This window comes from Psammomys obesus, unplaced genomic scaffold (assembly GCF_907164565.1).
Source record: "Psammomys obesus unplaced genomic scaffold, mPsaObe1.curated_primary_1811, whole genome shotgun sequence".
In the NCBI taxonomy this organism is placed as follows: domain Eukaryota; kingdom Metazoa; phylum Chordata; class Mammalia; order Rodentia; family Muridae; genus Psammomys; species Psammomys obesus.
Genome location: NW_026596109.1, coordinates 6,211,273 through 6,238,171, shown reverse-complemented (window position 1 = coordinate 6,238,171; position 26,899 = coordinate 6,211,273). Strand labels below are relative to the sequence as shown.

Below are 26,899 nucleotides of genomic sequence, written 5' to 3'. Positions count from 1 at the left end.
AATTCTTGCTTGTAGTCTTCATCTGGGCCTTTCCACGCCATTATTGGGGGTCCATCCTCCCAGCCCACGTGGTTTCTTCTCCATGCTAACCCATCGTGGCATCCTCCCCCCACACACACTGTTTCCTGTGATTCTCTTGAACCCAAAGCCTGGGAACGTTAGCCAAGCCTACTCCATTCTGCCTTGTCCAAGTTTTAGACCTTTTATCAACCAATCAGGTATAATGTCCTTACACGATAAGGATAGGTTTAACCAGGCAGTGACCAGATCTTGAGGGTCGGCAATCAACATCAAAACACAAGCATCAGACCGACCCCCAACACCAGTCTCTTACCTACTTACCCAGTTTAAGCACAGTCTGGACTGGCTAAGCATAAACCATGTCAAGAGGAATGAAGTGAAGCTTAAGGAAACAATTCTTACTCTTTTGGGGCATGAGGTAGGACTTGGTCCCAGAGCAGGTGCATCATGGCACAACTTCAAGATTGTCCTTCCTAAGGCATGATTCATACCTTTCCACCTTATCTGAGGTTTGAGGCAACCAGGATATAGGTAGTCTCCATTTGATTTATGTTTGTTTGCCTTTTGTGTTATCTCAAAGACAAAAGCAGGACAGTTATTATTATGCACCTTGTTTTTTTCTTTTTCTGGTGGCAACTTTTGAAAATTCATTTTACATCCTTGTTGTAGCCCCATTCCTCCTCCCTTCCCAGTCCCACCTTCCCTTCCTCCCCTCCCCCACTTTTCCTCAGAAAAGGGGAGCTCCCTTTCCTATCCACCCCAGCCTATCAAGCTGCATCAGGTCTGAATGCATCCTCTTCCCCTGTGGCCTGGCAAAGCAGTCCTGCTAGAGGAAAGTGATCAGAAAGCTGGCAAGTGCGTCCATGTCCGATGCAGTCTGCATTTCCCTTATTAGAGGAGACACATGAGACCTAAGCTCCCCATTATGGGTGTTCTTAAACAGTCCACAATGAAGGATAATCCCCCTCGGCAGGGCTTTAATAACCACGATAGCTTTTTCAGTCTACCCGGGAAACACTTGAACCAACCTTGAAAAGGTATCAACACAAATCAGCATGTATTTGAATTCTCTTGACTTTGGGATTTGAGTACAGTTGACTTGTCTATCCTGCATAGGTCTTGACCTTGACCGTGCTAAAAATCTTTGTGTTGCTGAGGTCAATCTTTGGGTTATTCTTAAGACAAACTATATATCTGGCTGATGTTCATCATATGACATCAGATAATGCTAGTCCTGTAATCTACAGCCTATTGTAATTAACCAGAGCATCTCCCCAAAATACTCATGCAACTGCTTAGCAACTGTCCTGCCAAGTAGGCCAGAAGGGATATTGTTTCTTTCTCATTTCTTGTCCAGTTGTCATATACAGATTTGCTAAATCTCTGGTGTCCTGGTTAGCCCTAATTGTCAACTTGACACAGTCATCTGAGAGAAGCTTCAGTTGAGAAATTGCGTGGATCAGGTTGGGTTATTGTGGCTATTTCTGTATTGGCTTTATTACTGATTGACACAGAAGGGTCCAGCCCACTGTGGGTGGCACCATCCCTTAAGCTGGCCCTAAGGAGGATAAGAAAACTAGGTAAGCCTAAGTCAAAGAGCAAGCCAGCAAGCAGCGTTCTCCTACGCTTACTGCTTAAATTACTGCCCTGACTTTTTCAGTGATGAACAGTGAGTGACCTGGACGTATAAGCCAATTAAATCCTTTCTTCCTCAAGTTGCATTTGGTCAAAGTGTTTCATCACAGCAACAAACCAAACCAGGACAAACAGCCAATATCCTTTTCTGTGACAGAAGCAGGACATTGAGACTGAAATCCGGAAGTGTCAAGCATGGGAATGAGTAGCAACTTCATAATTTACATTCCTTGCCAGACAGTTTCCTCTACTGTAGTGATTCCAAACCTGTAGGTCACAACCCCTTTTGGGGTCAAAAGACCCTTTCAGAGGGGTCACATATCAGATGTCCTGCTTATCAGATATTTACACTAAGATTCACAACAGTAACAAAATTACAGTTATGAAGTAGTAATGAAAATAATTTTATGAATGGGGGTTAACCACAACATGAGGAACTGTATTAAAGGGTCACAGTATTAGGAAGAAATACTGTTCCAGAGAAACCTGTAGGTGGAACTGTTGGTCTTCTAGAAAAAAAAGTTATGTATGCCCGCAGCTTAATCAGAGATCCTTCTCCCTATGAGGAATTTGTGAGTCAAAACTATGTCTCCTAAACCAGGTATTGTGGTGCATACCTGTAATTCCAGTGCCTGAGATGTGGAAGCAGCAGGATCCAGAATTCAAGGCCAGCCTTGGCTTCAGAGAAAGATTGAAGCCACATTGAACTATATAAGACCCCTCCCCCCTCCCTACACACACACACACACACACACACACACACACACACACACGTACACACACAAATACACGCACACACGACAACAACAACAGAACCTACCTAGCTCTGTCTTCCATTGCACATTCCAGAGATTCTGGAAACCACATTGCTGTCCTGCTTCTTGGGGGCTTTTTGTGATTGGATGATTTATCACTGAATAACTAACCTCAGTATTTACTAGCAAAGTCAAAGGAAGCTCCTTCTCTTAGTTTTACCTGCGACCCTGGGGGAATAACTGTAACTGGTTGTCTGAGCCATGAATGCCAAGTCTCCTCCATTTTCCTCACACCAGTTTTCTGGGCTGCCTGGACTTCCAGCTTCTGGCTTCACTTCTTCCTGGGACACTCAGATTTCCAGTGACTTATCTCCGTAACAGGCACACTAACCTTGCTTTCATCACCTTGCCTCCCTAACTTTGTATCCTGAGGTTTCATCCTAACAGGATGGTGGCCGTGTGTGTCTTTAGCTGTTCACAATTATTACATACTCTATGGGAAAGGCCTCTGCAGGCTAAGAGGATGTCAAGTCCATAACCCTGTGTTTTGTAAATTCTTCTATCAAGTGCCCTGTGAAATGTAGGTTATTGTCACCATCCGGATATTTTGTGTGATCTGAGGGTCTGTATCAGTGCATCTCCAACGTGCTTGACAGCTCTACTCAAACTACACACAATTCTCGTCAACCCTTTGTTGTACCACTGAGCCAGGTTTAGACACTCTTGCCTTGGTACCACTCTTCCTAAGGCCTCCCAGGATACATCTCTAGTATCACTCTATGTCAGAAAAATGAGACAGAGAAGCAGACAGACTCAATTAACATGGTGAGACTGCTTTACTGAAGCAGTGAGGGGCCCCAACCTTCATGCAGGATGATAGTTGAGTGCCCTTGTAGGGACGTGTGTGTGTGTGTGTGTGTGTGTGTGTGTTGTCCTACACACACAGGGGTACCTACCAGGAAGTTACAGCTAGTTTTTGTGCTTTGATTGAAAGCGGGTAGGTTGCTTTCCATACCTGAAGAGATTGTTTTTGCAGGTGGAGCTGATGGGTCAGGCTTGAACTAAGCCATTTTTTATGGCTAGGGGCTATTGTCCCATACAGCCTGACTCAATTTCTCCTGGCCTGAGGCTGTTTCCCAGCTCTCTAGATCTACTACTCTATCTTCATTAACACTACAATTAGGTTCTGCACCTGGAACCATCTCCTGCAATGTAAGAGATTCTCCTAAAGTGTTTTTCCTGCTTTTCCTCCCTAGTCTTAACTTATCATGAGCCATCTGTCAGCCATCAGAAGGATAGTGAGCAGGGCCTAATGACTGCCAACTTAGAGTCTAAACCAACCCACTCCGACAGGTCATGCCAACAGGATTGCCCCGTATCATTCCAGTCTAGAGTGTCGAGTGTGAAAAGGGAGTTAACATGGCTCATAGCCTCCAAGTAGCTGCCCAGTGTCCCCAACGTCAAGGTGGGGGCAGGGCCTACTCATAGCACCCAATGCGTGAAATTTACAAGGTCCAGGACACCACTCCAGACACGCTCTCATTTTCTTTCCTGCCTTCCTTCACTCCTCTACACTTGGCTGAGGGTCTTATGCCTGACAGTGTCCTATCCCTGGTAGCCCACTAGTGTCTGCTGCTGCTGCTGCTTCCTCCTCCTCCTGCCTGTAGCTTTCCAAAACAACTTTTTGCGTTTTTCATTGTATCACTGATCTTCCTTCAGTCAAGACCAAATCTCAACTGTGCATTGCCACAAAAGCCTGAATATTGAACGTAGGAATTTCTGCTCCCTTGCTAAACAATAAGTATAAAATAGTTAATTTAGAAATCCACTCAAGGAACACATTTTCTCAAAACCTAATGCATAAAGTGGCCCAAATTATAACAATATGCTACTTTTTCTTTTTTAGAAATACAACAGGAAGCACCTTTAAGGCAAAGGCCAGGCAAACCTGAAGCTGAAAATCAAAGCAGAAAGTACCAGAGCCAAGAAAAGGGAAATGCCCCAAAGAGAATCACTTGGTAGATGCTTGGACGCTTGTCCACCGCATCTACTTGTCCACTCCAGGACCTTCTAGTTTTAGACAGGCTTTGGGCTCTCTGAGGCAACTGAATGATTTACTGAGAGACCTGAAGCTTGACTTCTGTGAGCCAAATGTAATACTAGGGCTTAGAGTCTGTCAACACAAACGCCAATGAACAGAGACAGGAATTTCATTCTCAAAGTGCTCTTTGCTTACAGAGCTGGCAATATAGTAAGCCAGAAGATCTGCCTTTCCCAGGCCTGCTAGCACATTTTACAGAGAAGCAGAGCACGGGCAACTAATCATTTCAAAGTTTGGGTCTTGTGCTATAGAGATGAATCAGCAGTTAAAAGTACTTGCTGCTCTTGCAAGAGAACCCAGGTTTGGCTCCCAACACCCATGTGGCAGTTCACAACTATCTGTAACTCTAGTTGCAGGAGAACCAGTGCCGCCATCTGGGCACCAGGTACACACATGGTACACACATGGTAAAATTAATATTCAAACTTTAGGTCTGTCCTTCTGGTGAAGTGGTCAGCCGTGTCTCTGAGGACCATGGTATTGATGGTTCTCTTCCCATCACCTGCATTTTCTTCCCATCATTTCCCTGCAGCTCATGTATTTGACCACGTTGGTGGCATTGTTTGGAGGATTTTTAGGAGGCGCAGCCTTGTTGGAGGAAGTATATCACTAGAGGTAGACTTTGAGAGTTGAAAGATTCACGCCACTTCAGGTTCACTCTCAGTGCTTCGTGCTTGTGGTTCAAGGAGTGAGTCTGGCTTCCTAATCTTGCCACCTATTGCAATGCCTTTGCTCAGCGCCACGTACACTTATCCCTCTGGAACCATCAACCCAAATAAACTTTTTATTTTCTCTAAGTTGCCTTGCCTTGTTCTGGGTGTTCTATCAAAGCAACAGAAAAAAAAAAATAGCTAACACAGAGAGAATTTAGCTCATCCATTTAGCTTGTCATTCCATGTCACAGCCTATCACTGAGAAAAGTCAGGGCAGGAACTCAAGCAGGAGCCTGAAGGCAGGAACTAAGACAGAGGTCATGGAAGAATGCTTCTTACTGGTTTGCTCCTTGTGCTCATGAAATTGTCAAGGGACAAAATAACCTATAATCCCAGCACTCCGGAGGAGGCAGATACAGGCAGATCACTGTGAGTTCAAGTTCAAGGCCAGCCTGTTCTACAAAGAGAGTCCGGGACAACCAAGAGAAACCTTGTCTCGAAAAAACCAAAGACCAAAACCTAAACAAACAAACAAACAAACAAAAAAGTATTTCATCCTAATAGTTACCTTCTCAAAGAAAGCTATTACTAACCACCTGACCCTCCATTATGGCAGCAGGGGTTTCCAGCCCTTTTGCTTTTGTACAGTGTTAGTATTCTTTCAAAAGGTGGTTAGCGTCCATTCCAAAGCCTCTTCGCTGCCTTCTCATCCCCACTTCCTACAAAAGGTGCTCTCTCCAGAAAGACCCTGGATATTCTGAGCTTTGCCAATAGAGTGTGCACCATTCACTGCTTCTTCAATTACCTCTTTGTCACTTAAACTACTACTTTTTCATGTAAACAACCTCTTCCTCTTCACCAACCTCCTTTCAACACAACTTCTAGATTTCTCTGCCTAGATACATTCACATTGCATTCAGTCTTTGGGGTTTTCTGTTTCTTTTCTGTGTTGTCCACTAACATGTGTGTATTACTAGAAAGGGATCTCATTTCAGGGCCTAGCACCAATGCCTACTGAATATCCACTAAATAAATACCAGACTTTATACTGTTTGATACGGCTATTGTATTATTACAGTCCTCAAAACACCCATGAATGATAATTAATAATATTTGAAACTAACAAATGGGGCAGGAAGGTCAGAGAGGTTAACATTTCAAGACAATATAACTCACAGAATTAGGTTTGGTTTGAGTGTGGGGTTATCTAAATCCAAAGTTGGGGTACTTGTCCCACACAGTATGTTTATATTAATAAAATCTACTGTATAATAATCTAAATGAATAACATCAATAGTTAGAAAAAAAGAAATACACAGGTTGGGGAGAATACTTTTCTTTTCCAAGAATTATTAAAGATTATTTTACAACTTAAAGACTATTCTGAATAACATGTCTGTTTCTATTTTATTTAGAAGTTGATTTTCCAAGAAAATAAAAATTGTATTGTTTAATAATAAATATTAGAAAATTACATTCTATCCTTTAAAACATAAGTTGTAAAGGAAACAATTTCAGAAGTTGGTAAGATGGCTCAGTTGGTAAAAGCGCATGCTGCCAAGCCTGATGACCTGAGTTCAATCCCTGGGGTCTACATGCTAGAAGAAGACCACAGACCCCCAGAGCTTGTCCTCTGACGTCCAAATGTGCTCTGTGTCATGCATGCACCCACCACACAGGCACATACAAGAATAAATGCATGTGATGAGAAAATCCAAGAGAGTCGTTTTAGAATAGACTTCTCTCTACAGATGTAAAAACATTGCATATGTAAGCATATGGAATTAAGGTATACGTATAAAATTTCTATTAGTAGTAGAGAAATTAGAAGTAGTTATTTTTTTTAATCAGTGTGTGTGTGTGTGTGTTTGGATTTCCTTAGAATCCAAAGAAGAAAATCTAAAACCGAGTTCTACATTTCTTCATTTTCTTAAGAATAAACCTGAGGTAAGTGTAATTTGCATATTTGTGGCTAGTTCAAATAACTTTGTCTCTGTGTATCACAATTCAAGTGATGTTTAGAATCAAAAAGCATAAGGAGGTAAAACAAATACATCTGATATTTATAAAACCTTATGTATGAGGACATTAAATTATACATACGATAAAGTGGTGCACATCTAATTTAAACATTTACTGAATATAATATGAACACATGAACCTGTTAATCTTTTCATGTGCAGCTCAGGCAATGTTTTCAGCTATGGTTAGATTACACAATTTCAGTCACTACCAAGGGTAGGTTAGAATCACCCATTCACTGAGGGACCTTCAGCTGCATTCTGAAAATTCTGTCTTCAGACATTGAGCTTGGACCTGGCTGCAATTCAGCAGGTCGTATCTAGGGACTAGAGAGATAAGTTAACCCAGAGAATCAGTGAGGGTCAGCTACATTAGAGTCCTTTTAGTATGTGTTGATTTGTTATTAACAGATTATTACTGACCTGGAGAAAGAACCAAGAGGCTATGCTTGCTTAATGATGATCAACAGTAACAATATTTTTTATCCTTTTGGGGACAGTACTGGGGATTGAGCCTATGTTCTCAATATGTTCTAGGCAAGTCTCCAATCACTGAACTATTCCCCTAAACTACATACCTATTTTTTGCTCCATACTCCTAAGTTTTAAAATTATAAAAAGCATTAACAGAATCCCCAGGTTATTCGTTTATTCTTATCTGCATGTTTAAATCCCTGCTTAATGAAAATCTCCCAAGATATGTATAACATCACAGTTTGCGCATCATAATAATGTACTAGCAAGTCAGTTAAGATATGCAAAGTTTTAATTGTTAAAATTAGCCAGGGCCTTCTCTTCATCAGTCTTGGTCTGTATGGACTTGAGGATGCACCTAATGTTTTTGTTTCTTTTCCTACTGCTATCATAAAACCCAACCTAAGGGAAAGGGGTTTATCCTGGCTTACAATGCCAGGGAAGTATGGCGTGTCACTGGGGGCGGGCGGGGAGAAGGCAGGGAGGACACGGGGGAAGTCCAGGAGACTGGCTGCTCTCACTGACTCTGCTACTCTGAACGCGAAGCCCCCACTTCTTCCAGCGAAGCTCAGACTCCTGAAGGGTCCACAGATCTCCCAAACTGCACCAGCCACTGGGGTTAAGCATGATCCCATGGGAATATTTCCCGTCCAAATCACAGCAGCTAGGCATGGCAGTTTTACTCTAAACAATTCCATTTCGTGCTCAGTGGACTATGTCTTAAACTCCAACATGTAAGTGCGGGCCCCCACAGAATCCAGAAGAGGCTGTCAGGTTCTCTGGAGATGGAGTTACACACAGGCAGTTATGACCCATCAAATCTGGGTTCTGGGAACTGAGGTCCTCTGCAAGAACAGTGTATACTCTTAACCACTGAGATGTATCTCCGGGACCTTGAGGGGCTTTAAGGTGGCTCACTGTGCCTAGAATAATAATTCCTCAGGCTTTTCATTCAGATAAATAATGGTGACATTGAGTAAAATTACATTAATTCTAATTATTATATTTTCATTGTCATTCACTTTGAAGAGAATGTTTTATTTTCCCCTGGCATTTCTTCATTGAGATATATTGTAGAAATTTCCAAATATTTAAAAAAAATTTCAGATATGTAACAATGTTTGATATCTAATTTAGTTCTGTTTTTAATCAGAGAACATATTCTGTGGCACTTCCAACCTTCCAAGCTATTAAGACTTGTTGATGCTATATATTTAAGAATACTCATATGTTTATAAACTACAACTTCACATGGGGCTTTTCACATGCACATGATACTTTCAGTGTCAGGCTACATGCTAAGCCCTTCAAAAAGCTCCTACCCAGTTTGAGGCTCCTGCCCTGACTTCCCTCAGTGATGGAGGGACTGTGCTGTGGGAATGTAGGGTGAAATAAATCCTTGCCTCCCCAAGAGGCTTTTGGTCATAGTGTTTTTATCAGAGAAATAAAAACCCCAATGGAGACAGTTGCTTTTTATTTACCTAAGAGTTGCTTTTAATTGGAATGACTCGTTTATTAAAATTTAATATAATTATTGTGATGAGCAGTGTTTCGGCCTATTTTTTGTTGTTGTTTGTTTGTTTGTTTTTGGTCTCCTGGTTAGTTGTTTATTGTTGCTGAAATAAGCAAATTAAGAGAGAAAGGGCTTATTTGGGGTTGTGATTCAAAAGGGTGCAGTCCATCACCATGAGGAAGACATGTCAACGGAGACTTGTTCAGATCTGGGCAAGTGCAGAAAGTGGAGCCAGGGTTGGGAGTGGGATCAGCCTAGGGTCCTCATCCCACAGTGACTCGGGGTCACTTCTTTCAGCCAGGCCTTACCTGTTAGGGGTTCCACAACCTCCCCAGAAGAGTACCACCAGCAGGGAACCAAACTCTGCAACAAATAGCCTGTAGAGAACACTTTAAGTCTAAACCATAACATTGCACTGTATTCAATCCAGAGTCAAATATCCTCAGTCTTACAATCCTAGTGCTATTCAAAAGCTGAAAGATTCTTCTGAGACTCAGAGCAATTCTTTAACTGTGAGCCCTTGCTCCCAACATACAATGGCATAGGGTAGGTAAAAATGCCTTTCCCAAATGCAACAGGAGGATGGCAAGAAATTGCTCTCAAAGTAAGCCTAATACTCAGTAGAGTGAACACCAGAGCCTGTAGCACCATGTCTGCCACCTGGAGTTCTCCGAGTCTCCAACAAGCTTTGAGTAGCCTTGCCTTCAGCTCTATCGCCAGTGGCACATATGTATGGCCTCTCTCTTTGGCCACTCAGTTCCCACAGCTGTCCTCAAGAAACATCTTATGTGTCTGGTATCTCTAGTATCCCAGAGATACGACCAGCCCACCCAGGAGGTCCATGAAGGGAATACAACTTTGCCACACATCACCTAGTCTCAGTGACTCTTTTGGAACCTTGGTGTAAGCTTCCATGATCACCCTTTTCATGACTGAAAAGGCCATACCGTGTGGATGATACCAAGTTCTGCTGCCCACTGAAGGTGAACTCTTGTCTCCCTTCAAAGTTGCAGTGGCCTTTGAGTATATGCCTGGCTGAAGTTGGGGAAACATTTTCATACGAGGCTCTGCTTGAGCAGCATTCCTAGCAGTCTCTCTCCGTTTTCAAGTGAAATCATGTCAAACATATTTGTGTTGCTGCATACTGGAACTTTTGATGAATTGTGTCCTATCCTTAAGGCACTTGATCCACTGTCGCTGTGTGAAGAGAGATTTTCTATCTATAATTGTTTGAAATTACAAACATTTGGTTTGTACACACCTTGTCCAATTTTAACAATGTCTGTGTCCCATTCCTCATCAAACTGCACACTGTTCGTATACCCCTGCTACAGGTTTTAATTTATTTTGTGCTAATTTTATTCATATATCATATCTACCCACTCATTTTTCTCCCTCCAACTCTTCCCAGTTACTCCCAACATACCCCTGCCCCCTGGCCCAACTTCACGTCCTCTTCTGATTTTTTCAAACCACTAATTCTGACTGGTTCTTCCCAGTTGTACACAGTATAGGCTTGTTCACTAGAGTGTGTGAAATCTACCAGCAGCCACAGTCCCCCCCCCCCACACACAAAATACTTTTCCTTTCCCCTACAACTATAAACTGCCAATACCTCCTTGGCTAGGGATACAGACTTTGAGCTCTTCTCCAACACACACTAGAGTCTGGCTGGCTTGTCTTGGGCAGGTAACTACAGATGTGTGGATTTATGACTACAACAGGGACCACAAGTCATCCAACAGCTCTCACGTTCTTCCTGCTTCCTGCTCCGTGATGTTCCCTGAGTCTTGGTGGAGGAATTGATACTGATTTCTTGCTTGGGAATGATCACTTAGTCTTTTATTCTCAATACTTTGACCAGTAATGCATCCCTGCATTGGCTGTTAAACACTGCAAAGAGAACCATCTCTAACTGAGGCTGAGAACAGAATGGGACTATGAATATAAATATTTAAAGGGCATTTTGACATGATCGTTTAATTTCTACTGTACTGTAGAAATTCTTGTATATTTGAAAGAAACAACCCAAAGGAAAAATAAATAAATAAATAACGGAATACTTGCCAGAGCTGACTTTTTTTCTGTCATCCTGGAGCTAGGTTTCTAGTATTTTCTTTTTGCTTGACAAACTTCCTTCCCGGCACTTTATAGTAGAGGTCTGTGGGAACTAAATCCTTAGTTTTCTTTAAAGATATTTCTGAAGGAAATTTTTACTTGATTAAAAAACTCTGATCTAGAAACAGGCATATGAGTGATGTTTTCCCTTTTCCTACATTAATGTGGGCGTGTCCTTCGGCTCACAGTCCCTGGCTTCCATGCTCTCTGCTGGGAGGTCACGGTTTGAGTTGTTGGCCCTGCATCTTAGCTCTCCTGCTGCTTTCAAGATCTTGTCATGATGTCTGTGTTTCAGCAGTTGACCCTGTGCCTACCTTTGGTCTTTTTCATATTGATGCTTTGAAGAGTTGACTAAGCTTCCAGAATTCACTAGTTATGTGTTTTACCAGATTAAAAAAAAAACAAAAAAACAAAAAAAAAAAAAACATCCCAGCCTCATCTCTTCAAATATTTTTTTGAAGAGTCCATTCTCCCTCTCCTGATCTTCTGTTACTCAGTTATGTGCATAGTTATAGTTGCACAGATTTTTGAATCTTGTTATACGTGTGTGTGTATGTGTGTGTGTGTGTGTGTGTGTGTGTGTACGTATGTATGTTTCAGTGTTCTATCTGTAAGTTCCTAACATTTTCCTGATCATCCTGAATGAGGTAACCCAGAAGTAAAAAGACACGTGCTTATAAGCGGATATTAGCCATATGGTATAAAATAACTATACTAAGATCTACGGACCTAAAGAAGCTAAACAACAAGGAGGATTCTGGTGAGGATGCTTAAATCTCATTCAGAATGGCAAACAGGGTAGAAACCAGAAACAGTGGAAGAGTGGGAACAGGATGGGAGCCTACTATAGAGGGTCCTCTGAAAGGCTCCACCCAATAGGGGATAAAAGCAGATGCTGAGACTCACAGGCAAACTGTGGGCAGAAGTCAGGGAGTCTTATGGAAGAAGTGGAGGATAGGACACGGAGGGGACATGAGCTCCACAAGACCAACAAAGCTAAAAAATCTGAGCCGAGGAGTCCTGCAGAGACTGATGAACCAAACAAGGTCTATGCACGGAGAGGACCTAGACCCCCTGCTCAGATGTAGCCCTTAGGCAGCTCAGTCACCATGTGGGTTCCTGAGTAAGGAGAGCAGGAGCTGCCTTTGTCATGAACTCGTTGGTTTCCTGTTCTTTGATCACTTTTCCCTGGAAATGCAACCTTGCCAGGCCACAGAGGAAAAGGATCCAGGCAGTCCTGATGAGACTTGATAAACTAGGGGAAAATGGCAAGGGAGGTGAACTCCCCCTTTCAGTGGACTAGGGGAAAGGGATGGGGGGGAAAAGAGAGGGAAGGTGGAACCAGGGGGAGTTGAGGGAGGGGGCTACAATCGGGATATAAAAATGAATAAATTGTAAAAAAAAATAATAATAAAAATAAAAAAGCATTGCCAAAAAAAGCTTCAATATTCTATCTGCAAGTTCCTGACCGTTTCCTTTTATATCTGTTTGCTCTAAGTTCTGCCAGAGATGTTTTTTAAATTCAAGTATTATATACTTTTAGTTCTAGAATTACCATTTTTTTTTTTTTTTTAAGATTTAGAGGAAGGAGATCAATGAAAGGGAGGGGGAGAAGTAGGGGCAAGGCAGGGCAATGGAGGAATTAATGGATCAAAACACATATGAAAATGTTTAAATGAAACCACTTATTTTACACACAAAAAAATTAATTTTAAGAATCTATTTGAACTTGTGGGCTACTTCAATGCTTTACTTGCTTGGCTTTTTTCAATTGAGAGTTCGTTTTCCTGGTTCTCTAAACATCAGCTTGGATTCACATTAGATGTCATGATGGTTGTATTTGGGACACTCAGTTCTCATCCTTCAAAAAAACAAAACAACATTGTCTTAGCAGTCCTCTTGATGCATTGAAAAGACACAATTTCTCTTGGAGAGCAGTTCATATTTTAGCTTAGTTGTTTCCATCTTAGCTGGCTGCTCACAGTCTTGAATCTGGGTGAAACAGAGACGTGGACAGAAAGCCTCCTGTTGGCTCTCTTCTTCCTGCCGTCCTCCCTCACTTTTCTGCAGCTTTGGTTGCCCTGAACTTTGTTCTGTCTTTATCTTGCCAGGGACATTACTATCAGGTGTATGCCCCATGCAATGCCAGTTGCAACCTGCAGTCTGGGTAAACCTCATATAAATAACACCTTCACTCTCTGCAAATCAGTTCTTCCAAATTTCAGTGGTTTCTCTTTGTCACTACTTTCTTTCAGTCTCCTGGGTGTGAGAGAGGAGAAAAGGGAGAGGAAGGAAAGAGGGTGGGGGGGGAGAGAGAGAGGAGTTTGTAGGGTTAGTTCTGATAAGACATTGCTTACTTGTGCTGAATCAGAACTGCCAAAGGCATTTTCAGTTTGCTGTGTGTGGTTACTTTCTTTTCTGTTTCTCGAGTGTCTGCATGTGTGTGTGCCTAATATTTCTAGTTCATTACCCTGTGCGTCCTAAAAATTCATAAACAGTGGTGGTGGATGGCCTTCTTTCCTTTCTTTTCTTTCTTTCTTTCTTTCCTTCTTTCTTTCTTTCTTTCTTTCTTTCTTTCTTTCTTTCTTTCTTTCTTTCTTTCTTTCTCTCTCTCTCTCTCTTTCTTTCTTTCTGAGGTTAAGGATTGAATTTATGGCCTTGCGCACGCTTGGCAGTGCTCTACCACTGATCTAGACCTTCAGCCCTCTTTTCACTTTTTGTTTTGAGGCTAATACAATAAATAAAATGCTGCCAGGGTAGCTTCAAAACTGTGATCCTCCGGCCTCAGTGTCTGGAGGAACTGGAATTTGAGGCCTGTGCCATCAGCCCCAGCTGGGTGTCACTCTTACCAGTTTGTAGACTAGTGGGCTGATTACTTTAGCTATGATATTGGTTGTTGGTTTTATAGTCGTAAACATTAAAATTGTGCTAAAATCTATTATGGTTATATTCATAATAATTGTTATATCTATCAGACATTGATAGTATTGTTGCTATTACGTATTGTTGCTATACTACTTATTGTATGTTGAATCTGCCTTGGTGATACATGCTTGTCATCTCAGCACTGGAGAGGCTGAGGCAAGAGGATTGCAATATCAAGGCCAGCCTGGACCACATAGGAGACCCTTTCTCAAACATGCAAGCAAACAAACACTGAAGGAGTAACAAAAAAAAATCACATTCTTTCCCCTCCATTTTATTCCATTGGAAAATGAATTATGAAGCATATATATCTCTTAGCGAACTTAAAATCATATAACTTCATTTGAAGTATTAATTTGTATAGGGTCAATTAACATCTTATTTAGCATTCTATTCATCTTATTTTAAAAAATCCTAACAGCATGAGATTAGCATGTAGATTTTTTATATTATCTTTTCAGACTTTGATGTTAAGTCTATGCCAGATCTTTTAAACAACTGAAAACATTTTTGGTTTTTGCTTTTTTAAGTTAATTGACATGAGCTCTTTTTGGCTTTCTTTTTTATTTTTATTTTTTGGGGGGGCTGGTTCTTTGAAAAGGTCTTAACTGGTACATAATAATTACATTCAGCTATACATGTACATTTTGATGCATACATACAATATGTAATTATCAAGTCAGGATAATTAGTATATCCATCATGCAAACATTTACTTCTCTGAGTTGAGAAACATTCCAAGTTCTCTCAGCTAGTTATTTTGAAATGTGTAACTGTTGTCATCATCTTGCTGTGCTGTAGAACAATAGAGCTTAATCCTTCCTTTTTGTGGGTGCTGGGCAGGGAACCCGGGCCTGGCTCTTGCTAGGTACGCCTTCTGTATGGAGAATTATAGCTCTAATTCTTTTCTTTATGAAATAGATTATCTCTGTGTAGCCCAGTCTAGGCTCAAGATGCTCACACATCAACCCCCACAGTTCTGGGGTTGCATGTTTGCTGTCATGTCATGATTTGTGACATGTTTTAAACTTAGATATTTTTTTCTTTCCAGCTTCTTCTCTTTCTTTAGGATTTCTTTAGGTAAGTCTGTAGATTGCTCTGAACAGTATGTAGTTTTATTTGTTTATTTGTTGGTTTGGTTGGTTTTTTTGAGACAGTTTCTCTGTGTAGCCTTGGCTGACCAGGCTGGCCTTAAACTCACAGAGATCCACCCACCTCTGCCTCCTCAAGTGCGGGGAATACAAGGCGTGTGCCACAGCGCCTGGTCAGTATGTACAGTTTAACATTAATAATTCTTCTAAACCATGTACTAAGAATATTTCCCCTTTCTGGGATGTGTATGCACGTGTATGTGTTCTTTATTTTCTTCCATTTCCTTGATTAAATTGGCTAGGTATACACATATACCATAGTATAAACTGGGCCTGGTGGTACCTACCTATAATCCCAGCACTAAAGAGCTGGAGTGAGGAGGATCAAAACTAGCCCAAGGTCAGCCTGGAATCCATAAGAACCTCTTTGTGTGTGATTGAGGGGGGCAGGGAGAGGAAGGGTGATACAGATACAAAGATACAATTTCTAAGAGGTTTCCATTTTTCCTGTTTTTTAGTCAGAATATGCAATGCCGTTGAATTTTCTATCGTCTCGGCCTAGACACCTGTGTAAAATATCAGCGGAATGTCCAAAGTTGCCTCCTAAACCCTCCTATCAGTCCAATGCTGGTAAGGAAAAAGTCTTTCCTCCATTTACAGGTACACAAATTATATGTTTTATCCAAAGAGGTGAAAGTAATGATATCTAATCTACATTATAAAAGCAATAAAATATATGCCCAAGGAATGGCCCTATTTAGATGCGCAGTCATAATATGGCACTACTTTGTAACATCTATTACTACCACAAAAATAGTAAAGTCTGGGCTCCTTTGTCCTCTGCTTATATCAAGTCCATTTATAAACTATTTTATCAGCTCCAGTCTGGCACAGCTGGCCTCTAGCCAGAGCAGAACCTAAGGGCATCTGTTTGTGGCCAAGGACAAGAATTAACACTGTTTGCTTTCAGGGTCCTTGCTCCCAATATGCTTAACCCTGTTTCCACTTCCTGTCCTAACCACTGCTTAGAAATCAAAGTTTACACAAGACTGGTCAGATAGAATTCCCCCTAGGGAGCACAAAGATAGTAAAAACTCAATTAAAACATTTTTAATTACACTTATTTTTTTATGTTGTGTGTATGCATATATACAAGTACATGCATCCTACTTAGCACGTGTAGAAGTTAGAGGACAACAAGAGGGTCTTGATTTCCCCTTTTATCATGTATGTTCTGGGTATCATACTTAGGTCATCAGACTTGGCTAAAAGTGCTGTAAGGTGCCATCTTATATACCCAAACTTATTATTTCTCATTTACAAACCACAATAGAGACCTCCTCAGAACTCTTGTTTCTTTGTCTTAAATGGCTCAACAGAACCTCAATGTCACAGCACCACTTCAAAAGCCTTTCAAATTGACAATGCCTGTCATACAAGGAGTCTGTAGCCCAAACAGCCCAACAGAAACAAAATAGCTCAGAAGAACTCAGTGAGAGAAAACCAGTCACCAAATGGCTCAGAGAGCTCAATGAAGGCAAAGTGAAGGGTATTCAGATTGGGGAGAGACTCATTAAAGGCTAAACTTTCAAGTCCAAAACCAAGTTCCATTGTTTATTTCTCTACTTTGTCAAAGAGAAGTAAAGATCATCTGATGCTGGTTGAAATGGGAATATGTGGGGGAAAAAAATCCCTAGAAGAAAGTTATTCAAACAGCTACATGGAATCCTTTGATCTTTCCTCTCCATCTGTGGTTAACTTGCCACCAAAAATGCAGAAAATGAAGGTATATCCAGTGTGGACACATTGGAAAGAAAAACAAATAAAGAGGTCTGGTGACTCCTCCCCTCCCCTCCCAAAAATCCATCTTTGGAGTCTTCATATGAGATTTATTTTAAATGAATATGTTGTCATGATTCACAATACTATATATACACTTAAGATGTGATCATGTCATTGTATATAAATTATACCTCAATAAAGCAAAGTAACAAAGCCATTTACAAGGAAACAGTGTCTTCTAGATGCAGAAGGTGCAGCTGTACCTATGAATTCATAGTGTTTGTGACAGCATGCACAAGACCTGTGGAAGCCTAAGCCACACCAAATCCCAGCACAGAGATGGGGGTTGGACATGAAATCTTACCTCTAGCCAAGTAACTATTGGCAACTGATAGCTTCTGGGAGAAGAAGAACCAGTTTTCTCTAAGAGTATAGGTCCCTGGTAAGCCGACCGTAGCCCAGTGAACACCACACATTCAAGAATACCTGGGAAGCACTACCTTGTGCTTACAGTTTAGTTGAATGCAGAGCTTACCGAATGGTTGGTATAGCTAGCCAGCCTGCTCTGGGGATCCATCTCTACCTTCCAAGTGATGGAATTTCAGACAGGGTGTCTGAAACTACTGTCCTCAAGCTTGCATGTCTAGTGCTGAATATCTCCTAAATATCTCTCCAGCACCTCTGGATGCTATTTAAAGAGTCAATAATAATTGGATATATAACATAACTTCTCAAAGTGTGTACTCACCACTGACTGCTGAACACAGCCATCCGTGTTCACATTGACTTTCCTCAGCTGACAACTGAAACAAACCCATTTTGGATCAGTTTTGAAGCAGGCACAGCCCAGAATCGATTTTAGACCCTGTGGCGCCCATTTTCCAAACTTATGCTGAAGTCTAAAGACTTAGTACTAATGTCCTGCATGGTAGCCTGGGGTTATACAGTTGGGGGGAAGAGGTGGCCTTGGGTCAGAAGTCTCTGGATCCCAAGGCTCTCCGGAACAAAGACTGTCTTTGTTCCAGAACAGGCTTTGCCCTGCACTATGGAGGCTTGGCAGGGGATCCCAGGGACAGAATAAGTACCAGGTACTTCTAGGTAATGGCTGGGAAAGAATTACCCACTGAGCCCAAAGTTGATTGTGTCAGGCTGAGAGAAAGATGGCAGAAAAGAAGCAGTCCCCAGTTTTTATGTGGCCAAGAATGGCTTAGAAACAGCTCTTGGCCACCATGCAAGGGAGAGAGAGAAGAGAGGAAAGAGAGAGAGAAAGTAAGAGAACCAAAATGTCCAGACTACATGGTGAGGAGGAGGGGAAGCCCCTGCCCTGGAAAGTTCAGAGTAGAGAGTGGGTTTTGCCAGCATGATCAGTAGCAGACAGGGACTGAGGAATGCTGGGAGAACTTGAGCTGTTTGTCCCAGGCCTGAAGAACACCATTCCAGCCTTTGTTGATAATAAATGGATAATGGGCAAAGAATCCTTTCTGGGTACTTCCTGCTGACATTGGGGTGTTAATATAGAGGCCAAATGGCTAAAATAATGGCCAAGTCCAGGAAGAATAGACTTTTTTTGATACTGTCCAGGATCTGTGAGAGCATCCATGGCTGGGAGGGAAAGTACAGGTCCAGTTTGACACAGTCTTTGAGGTTAGACTAAAACACCTGTGGGTAGCTACTTTGGCACTGTCTTGGACATAGGAAATGCCTGGGTCTGGCAGGATACTGGCAATGGTAAGGACAGAGACAAAATTAAGTAGGTTAAGGAAAAAATTCCTTTAGGTATACATTTGAAACTTTTTGAGAGAGTGAGCAGAGAACAAAGGTTTTGGAGCAAAGAAGAGAAAAAAAACTTGAACATGGGAACCTTCATTTACCCAATTGCTGACAGTAATTAAAAAGGTCTTGTTTTGGATCTGTCATCTAAGAAATACTAAGGCCAAGTTTGGTTGCAGAGGTGTGTAAACTTAGACGTCTGTAACGCGGGCGCTAAGTGTAGGGATCTGACATTATCTAGGAGACTCCAGAGGAGAGCCTAGAGGTACAGTGGAAGATGTGATTCCAATGGGTGAAGAAAGAAAAAATCAGTTATGCCAGACTTTGGGGCGTCCCCACAAGTACAGGAGAACCAGAGATTTCATAGCGCAAGCAGACAGAGCAGGTTGTCATGAGCTGTGCCCGTGGAAGGCGCCAGAGAGATACTGCCTCACTTAGTACTAGGATTTTTGAGGAGAAAAGGAAGCTGGAAACTGTGTTGCTAGAAAAAGATTATTCACCCAAAGTAAGCTGTCTGTATGAGATTTGGCAAGAGAGACTAACTGTAGCCTTGAAGACTGTGATTCCGGGTGCCTCTGTTCCTCAGTGAACCAGAGAGCTGCCAGATGGTCAATGATTAGTCTCTTGGACAAAGGGGACCATTTACAGTTAACGCCAACCAGAAGGGAAGACTCACCAATCAGCTGGTGTTGGGTGCAGGAATGTATCGATTGGGTAGGCAGAAATGGGGAGTCCCAAAACCAGAGAAAGGGGGAAGGAGTCCCACCCTGAGATAGGCAATAGGTGGGAAATTTAGGCTGTTGATTGGCAGTGCTTATCTGGATTCCATTTGACTTGAGAGGTAGATTCAGGTGGATTTCCTGCAACTTACAAGAATCCCTTTTTAAGTCTACGTAGGGGATAAACTTTAGATGTTTATCCTAAACATGTTAGCATCAGCGCTGTAATATTCAGTGAAATATACATTATAGTAAAAGGCCGTAGACATACACCTTAACAACATAAACACTCTTTAAGTTGAGCTCTGGAAAGGCAGAAGCTTAGTTGAATTGCCTGCAAAACATAACACCACTGGGCTGGAGGTTCAAGTCTTCTTGGTTTCAGCACCAAGATAATATATTTTCTCCTTCAACAAAATAAACCAATTCAAGCTGAACAAAAAGTATAAAGGCAGGTTTATTGGAGCATCTCTTAAGTGGGTTTACCAGTCCCAAGAACAGAGCCAGGGGAATCGCCACGCAGAGATGGGGGAGGAGAGTGGGTAGGAGGTTCAGGGTAGAGGGCAGGATATGCCAGCCATACCCTCTAACAGAGACTGAGGGATTCTGGGAGAACCTGGAGGCCTGGTCCACTCTGATATGCACCTCAGCAGCTTGTCTGAGTCTGAAACCCACTAACCTATAATGATTCTTGAAGTGGTGTATTGTATTGTTAATTCTTTTGGACTGGATACATTTTGTATCGCTGGGGGTAGGCTTTGAAGTTTCTAAAGCCCACACCAATCCCAGGCTCTCATTGCTACCTGAGAAGCAGGATGTAACTCTACAGCTCCAAAGCTCTGCCTTTGTCTGCTTCCTGCCTTCATAATGGACTCTCTCTCTGAAATGCAAGCAAGCCTCTCACTCAGATGCTTTCTTTCATGAGCTGTCTTGGTTATGGTGTCTCTTCACAGTAATAGAACAGTAACTAAGCCAATTGTGTCTGGGATCACTTACAAGGCAATAAAATTCTGGAGTGACCACTAGATATACTTGGAAGACAAGATATGCCTTGAAGACTTCCTCATGTAAGGTGACATCTCTCTGCTATCTGACTTCTTTCCACACCAACAGTGTGTGACTACCCCAGGCTTCCTGATGGCTAATAGTGACTTGATAGAATAGAAATGTTTTAAAATTCTTAAATATCCTTTCGCTGGGCTGGAAATTAGCTCACTTGGTAAATAAAGCATTTGCCTAGCCTACATGAAGCTCTGGGTTCTGTCCCAGCATAAAATCAGGTATTCGATTGCATGTCTGTGATTCTAGCACTTGGAAGTAGAAGCAAAATGATCAGAAGGCCAGCCTCAATTATATAGGGAATGCAGGACTAGCCTTGGCCACATAAGACCCTGTATCAAAAGCATAAAAACAAACAAACAAACAAAAAAACCTTTTGTCCATGAAAACTCTCTAAGGCTACTTTTATGTTTACGCCGTTTTAGTTGAGTACTGAAGTCTTGATCTATTTTTCCTCCTTCTACCTTGTTCACTCAAGAGGAATGAATGGTAAAATGGCTCAGTGGTTAAGAGCAATTAGTGCTCTTGCAAAATTTGATTTTGATTCCCAGCACCTAAAACATACAGTTCATAACTACCTGTAACTCCAGCTCCAAAGGGATCTGACATCTCTAGCCTCCATGGGCACCTACACTCACATCACAGGAGCACACACACACACACACACACACACACACACACACACAAAGAAGCACCAACAAGCCACTATAGATTTGCCACTATAGCAGAAGTTTTATATGTTGTTTAAATCTGTAAGATATTTCATACAGACATTTTTCTAGATAGCACAGTACTTATGTATCTTATGAAAATCTATAATTGCAGATCAAAATGAAAGCAGAGCTAAGAAGTCCATGATGTCTACAGATGGCTCAGCAGATTCTATCAAAAAGGGGTAATTTATTTTTAAAATGTTAATATTTTATACTGTTAAATGACTACTCTGTAGAACAAGTTCTGCCTTGTATAATGCATAAAAATGATTCTTTTCCCTGCTAATTATTAACATTTACTCTCAGAATACCATCAAAGGAGGAGTTCCAGACTGGTCAGCTAGTGGGCGTCTCATCCTGAGTACAGTCAAATGAAGAGAGAGACCATAACAATGTTTTTATAGTAGGCACAAATCTAGTTATACTTCCACAGGGAGGTGAAAAAAAAAAGGCTTATTTATTTATTTTTGCATAACATCAAGATCCTTCTCACCAGCATCTCTGCATAATGGAGCAAAAATCCGACTTGTAACCTTGGAACAACTATGAATGTTGTTAGGTCTCGTTAGGCTTAAGTAACCCTTCTGCTTCTCTCCAAGACAGTATCTGCAGAGTATGCATGAGTAAGGGCCTTGATAAACTTTGGAAAGGAAATCTAGGCACCAGACGGGGGTCAGAGCCAGATCCCTGTGCTACTGTCAGGACTGGTGATCACACGGTTTTTTCCTGGGTGCTCTGTGGCTGCTAATTATCTGTGGCTCATGATCTCATGAGTCTGTCAGGGTCCACTCTCAGAACTCACCAATAGGACAGGCTTTCCGAGGCTCTCTCATCTCCTCCATCCTTGCCCTCTGTGAATGAGACTGTTTGCCTCACCTTTGCCAAATCTGTGCTGCAGGTTACCTCAAAAGCATGCCAGGACAAACCCATCTCCCACATAAATCAAAGGAGACTCAAGATGAAAAGTTTATTTTCTTGGTGCCTATGCACACTGTCACCTCCTCTTAACTGAAGTGGGATAAGGCCCCAGCAAAGACTGTGTCAGACACTCTCTACCCAAAGGGCTCAACTCAAGTCTCCACAACATGCTCCCCACTCAAAAACAACAGGTACCCAGGTAACTGTCTGGCTTCCACCTCTGCTCCTGCTGCTTCTCGCACAAAGCAGGCAGGAAAGGATGGCCTTGTCAGATTGGTTGATCTCTACTGAATCAGCAGGGTTGTTGGCAGTAACTTCTAGAGAGAGATAGGGAGAGAGATGATTAGCTGAAATCATCCCCTATAAACGGTTCCCTAAACTATGTACATTTTTTTTTTCAGGAGAAAATACCCTCCAGAGGTGAATGATTTAATTACAAAAGAAAGCAAGCCAACCAGAAACGATGAGCCAAGAATGCCTCGTCCAGTAAAACAGACCATCTTGTTTCCCCTGAGCTATGAACATATACTCAAAAACCCAAATGTCAAGACTATTGCCCCTGCTCCAGAAGTGACAGTACTTTATTCCATGGTAAGCTCTACTACTATTCAGGAAAAAAAAAAATACCACAACCCTCTGGGAAGATTAAAACGACAACGTGACTTGAAATCTGTCTTGTTAGGAATCAGCCAGATACAGCCTGCTCTGCTTCGTTGAGTCTATGCCACCATCTCAGGTCACAGTTAACAGCTTTGATGCTGGGGAGGAGGGACTCTTTCTAAGACCTCTATAGCCTCTACAATCCTAAATAGACTAATTTCACACACACACACACACACACACACACACACACACACACACACAAAATCCCTACCTTTCCATGGCAACTCCTTCTACAGACTAACATGGGTGACCGATTGATGTTGGTTTTTAAAAACTTTTATTTATGTTTCTTATATCTTTTTCTCCCTACTCCACTCCAGTCCCTTCCAACACCCCAACACCAGGTAGGAGATAAGAAAGGGTTAGTGGGAGGTGGTCGAAGTTCTTTCTTAGTTGCTTCTTGCTGGTTAGGGTCGTCGGGTTCCTTGGAGCCAGTCCAGTCCTTGTTTCAGGGGATCTCCAACTTCTCATTTCACAATAGCAACCAGGAGCAACAAGGGGGAAGCAGGAGCAGCCTTGTTCTTTCATCTCTGCACTGTCTGGGCTCTGGCATTTATTCTCTCTCCGGAGTCCTCAGATGTAAACCATCTACAGCTGGCACAGAGCTCCTCTCAGAGCCCGCATGAGGCAAATAGTCTGCTGCTGTGGACCATCTGAATCAGTCCCACATCCTACACCTGGGACCAAAATAAAACCATGTTTACATCCACAATACTGATTTGATTGGCAGCGTCTAAGTCCTATACCCTAATTCCAGGAAGGCTGGTGAAGATAGTGCCTATGTCTACCTAACAATACATAGACTTATAGTGGCTGTTCTCAACCTGTGGTTCTCGACTCCTTTGGGGTCACATATCAGCCTGCAATGTCTGGTATTTACATTATGATTCAAAAAAGTAGTAAAATTACAGTTATGAAGTAGCAACAAAATAATGGTACTGTTGGGGGTCACTACAGCATGAGGAACCGTATAGAAGGGTCCCGGGATTAGGAAAGTTGAGAACCAATGACTTTATAGGGTGGAAGATCCCTAGAGTGTTGGGTAAACCAAAACTAATGTGAAGGCCAAAATTAATGTGTGGCTAAGTTGGTAATATTTTTATCACCAAAAGGATAGTGAACTAGAGTTTTTTTGGGGGGTGTGGTTATTTTGGGGGGGATCACAGCCATTGGGATGCATCTCATGCTAAGAATGCTTGTGTACCATCAGTCTAATTTCTGATTTCATCCTTGGAAAGATCCACTCCTGACTTGCTGTCCAGGGCTCATTGAGCCTCACTGCCCTTAGTTCCTGCTCTGCTTCTGTCTTAGTTTGTTCTACCTAGAGACCTCGCAGCTGTAGCTAGCACAAGACACTGACTTGCTCATTGTCTGACGGGATCTCAAGCTGAGGAACAACCCGTGGCCCCACTCATCCAATCGAATGGAGCTCTAGGCCCAAGACAGAGCAAATGTCAGGGTTTTGTAGGGAAGGGAAAGCTCTGACTCAGCTGAGAGGTCCTCCTCCAGTGCATCTCTCTATCCAGATATCTTGTAATGGTACTTAACCAGTCCTTTGTGCCAGCACCTCCCCACCCCTTTCTCTCTGCCTATCTCTGGCCCCTCCTTGACTCCCTCATCTGCAGACTTTCCCCATGGCCAGGTAAAGAGGCAGAATGCCTCATCCCAATCATGACTGATGATGTGGTTTGAATGCCACTGTTCCCCAAATCCAGAAGCTGAAAAAAGAGCTAGTGTGATAGTCACAAGAAGAGAGGCACTTATGAGGTGAACACAACAGCTCTCAGGAATGGGATCAGTACTCATACAAAGGACTGCAGGGAATTGACTGGGCTGTTTTTGTCTTCATATCTTCAAGGATACCGAGACAGAGCCATCCTTGAGTTTGGGCTTCCCAGCTTCAAAGGCTGTAAGAATGAATTTCTAATTGTTTATTTTTTTTAACATAGCAATTATTGACTTAATATTTGCAAATCAAATACTGGTAATGTGCATATTTTTCTAGTTTCCATGTATTTAATTATTTATTTATTATTATTTTTTTTTTTACCTAGAGAAAGAATTAGGGATTGTGAAAATTAATTATGCAATTTTAGGGATAGTAATTTTAAAACTTTTATAAATTTTGCTATTGCTACACTAAAGCGTGTTATGTTTTTACGTCTATTACTTTGGCTACTTTATTCAAATATATATGAGACATTTTTGCCAAGTATTGTAGCAAATCCTAAGATACAATTGTAAACACTCAATAATAGACATAATTTAAGTTTTTCGAATTAGAATAGGCATACATGATCATTTGGGTTTATATTCACTAATGTCTCATATGATCTTTGACTCAACCCATTTTGGGGGGTTATCCTTTTTTTCCTAGAGCATGTACTTGGAAACACCCACACGGTGTTCCTTCTTACCAACTCTATCCTCTCCGTTCAGAATGCCCTTTGCATTTTTTTTTAAAAAAATGTACTTATTTCTGTATACCTCACCTTATTTCAGAAATAATTTAAGAAGGCCAAGGCTTCAAACTTTGTATCTAAGAAAGCTATTGGCTATTGAGAAGTATGTTGTAGAAAATCATCTATTTTAAATGTATTTGAATGTTATTATTGCTGATATCATGTACCGCTATATAGTAATTTACAAATTTATTTTCATGTTTAAGATGCATGTATAGCTTTGCCTCAATATGCTCATGAATTGGAGTTTTTTTTTCCTTTAATCTATAGGAAGAAAGCCACACGAATCCGATAATTTTTCACGACGCAGCATATGTAAAAACATGGTTTCTGAAAAAAAGGTTTACTCCCTTTCTGATGACAACTAAAAAAACGAATGTTGTTTTACAAAAAAATTGTGACAGGAGCAAAGCTCTACGTAATAATGAACCCACGGATGTTTTTAAACCTCAAAGATCTAAGCTTGTAGGACTGCAAAAACTGGCCCAAAAGAGTATAGGGAAGAAACAAAAGAGTAGAAGGAAGGAACAAAAGAAGAACCATGATAGTCTGGCTTCAGCAAAAAGATTTCTGAAAACACATTATGACTTGTCCCAGACAGTTCCTATCTTAACCAACATATCTGCTGGGTACTTTGATAAAGATGTTACTCAAAAAAAGACTGTTAAGTCAGACAGATTTGAAAGAACGTTTTCAAAAGCAAAACAAGCACCCAAACGCAATTTCACTGCCTTACCTATGAAATATGACTCTAAGCCTCTGAAAAACATTCTTGAAATATATAAACTAAACAACGTAACTCCAGTGGATAACTTGCTAACCTGGAAAGTGAATGAATCACAAGACTTATTCATGCAGAAATATTTAAAACCAGTAAGAACCGAGTTACAAGATCATGGAAGAAATTCTAACCCTGCTATTAATGTTCTGTTGGATGCAATATCCAGTCAGCAATCCAAGATCAATCAACACCATTAGCTAATGCAAAGACTAAATTAGGGAATTATCAAAAATAGTGATTCATTCATGACTTATCTTTTTGCTTGTGAGCCTAGCTTTTCCAGGCTGAGCCATCTCTGTAGCCCATTCATTGCTTATCTCAATTATACTCATCAGATATCCCAGTTGGCTGCAGCACATTCTTAGTCAGTACCGACAATGGCATAGATTGATGGGAAGGTTGTTGCCAGAAGCCAAGAAACATCAACAACTTTGTGTTATAATTGACTGTCAAGACAGATATACCATTAATTTACTGAATATGGAGTTCACTGTAGATCAGCATTTTAGAGAGTCATGGGAAAATAGTGTCACTTGAGCAATGTATGTGATTAAAAAGGCTTCAAGAAACCTGTTAGAGCTGTTTGGAATTTCATTGTGTTTTTCAAGCATTATTTTGAGTTCTTTCTGAGTTGTGGAATAACTTAAATGAGTAAGGTCAATAAGTGAGTTGATTGTGATATCAAATGGTGAATATTCTACAATACATTGTCCTACATTATTCTT

General features: G+C 41.4%; 1 protein-coding gene across 1 annotated transcript in view; it reads left to right on the top strand.

Annotated features, from left to right (window-relative positions):
* CUNH1orf141 (chromosome unknown C1orf141 homolog) overlaps positions 1-26,371 on the top strand; it is a 40,083-nt gene extending 13,712 nt beyond the window's left edge. Inside the window, exons 4-8 of the mRNA XM_055628734.1 lie at positions 3,668-3,786; positions 15,826-15,967; positions 21,463-21,532; positions 22,670-22,859; positions 25,664-26,371. Of these exons, the coding sequence (XP_055484709.1) occupies positions 3,668-3,786; positions 15,826-15,967; positions 21,463-21,532; positions 22,670-22,859; positions 25,664-26,371 (1,229 nt within the window). The remainder of the gene's footprint in view (positions 1-3,667; positions 3,787-15,825; positions 15,968-21,462; positions 21,533-22,669; positions 22,860-25,663) is intronic.
* Positions 26,372-26,899: the final 528 nt, after the last annotated feature.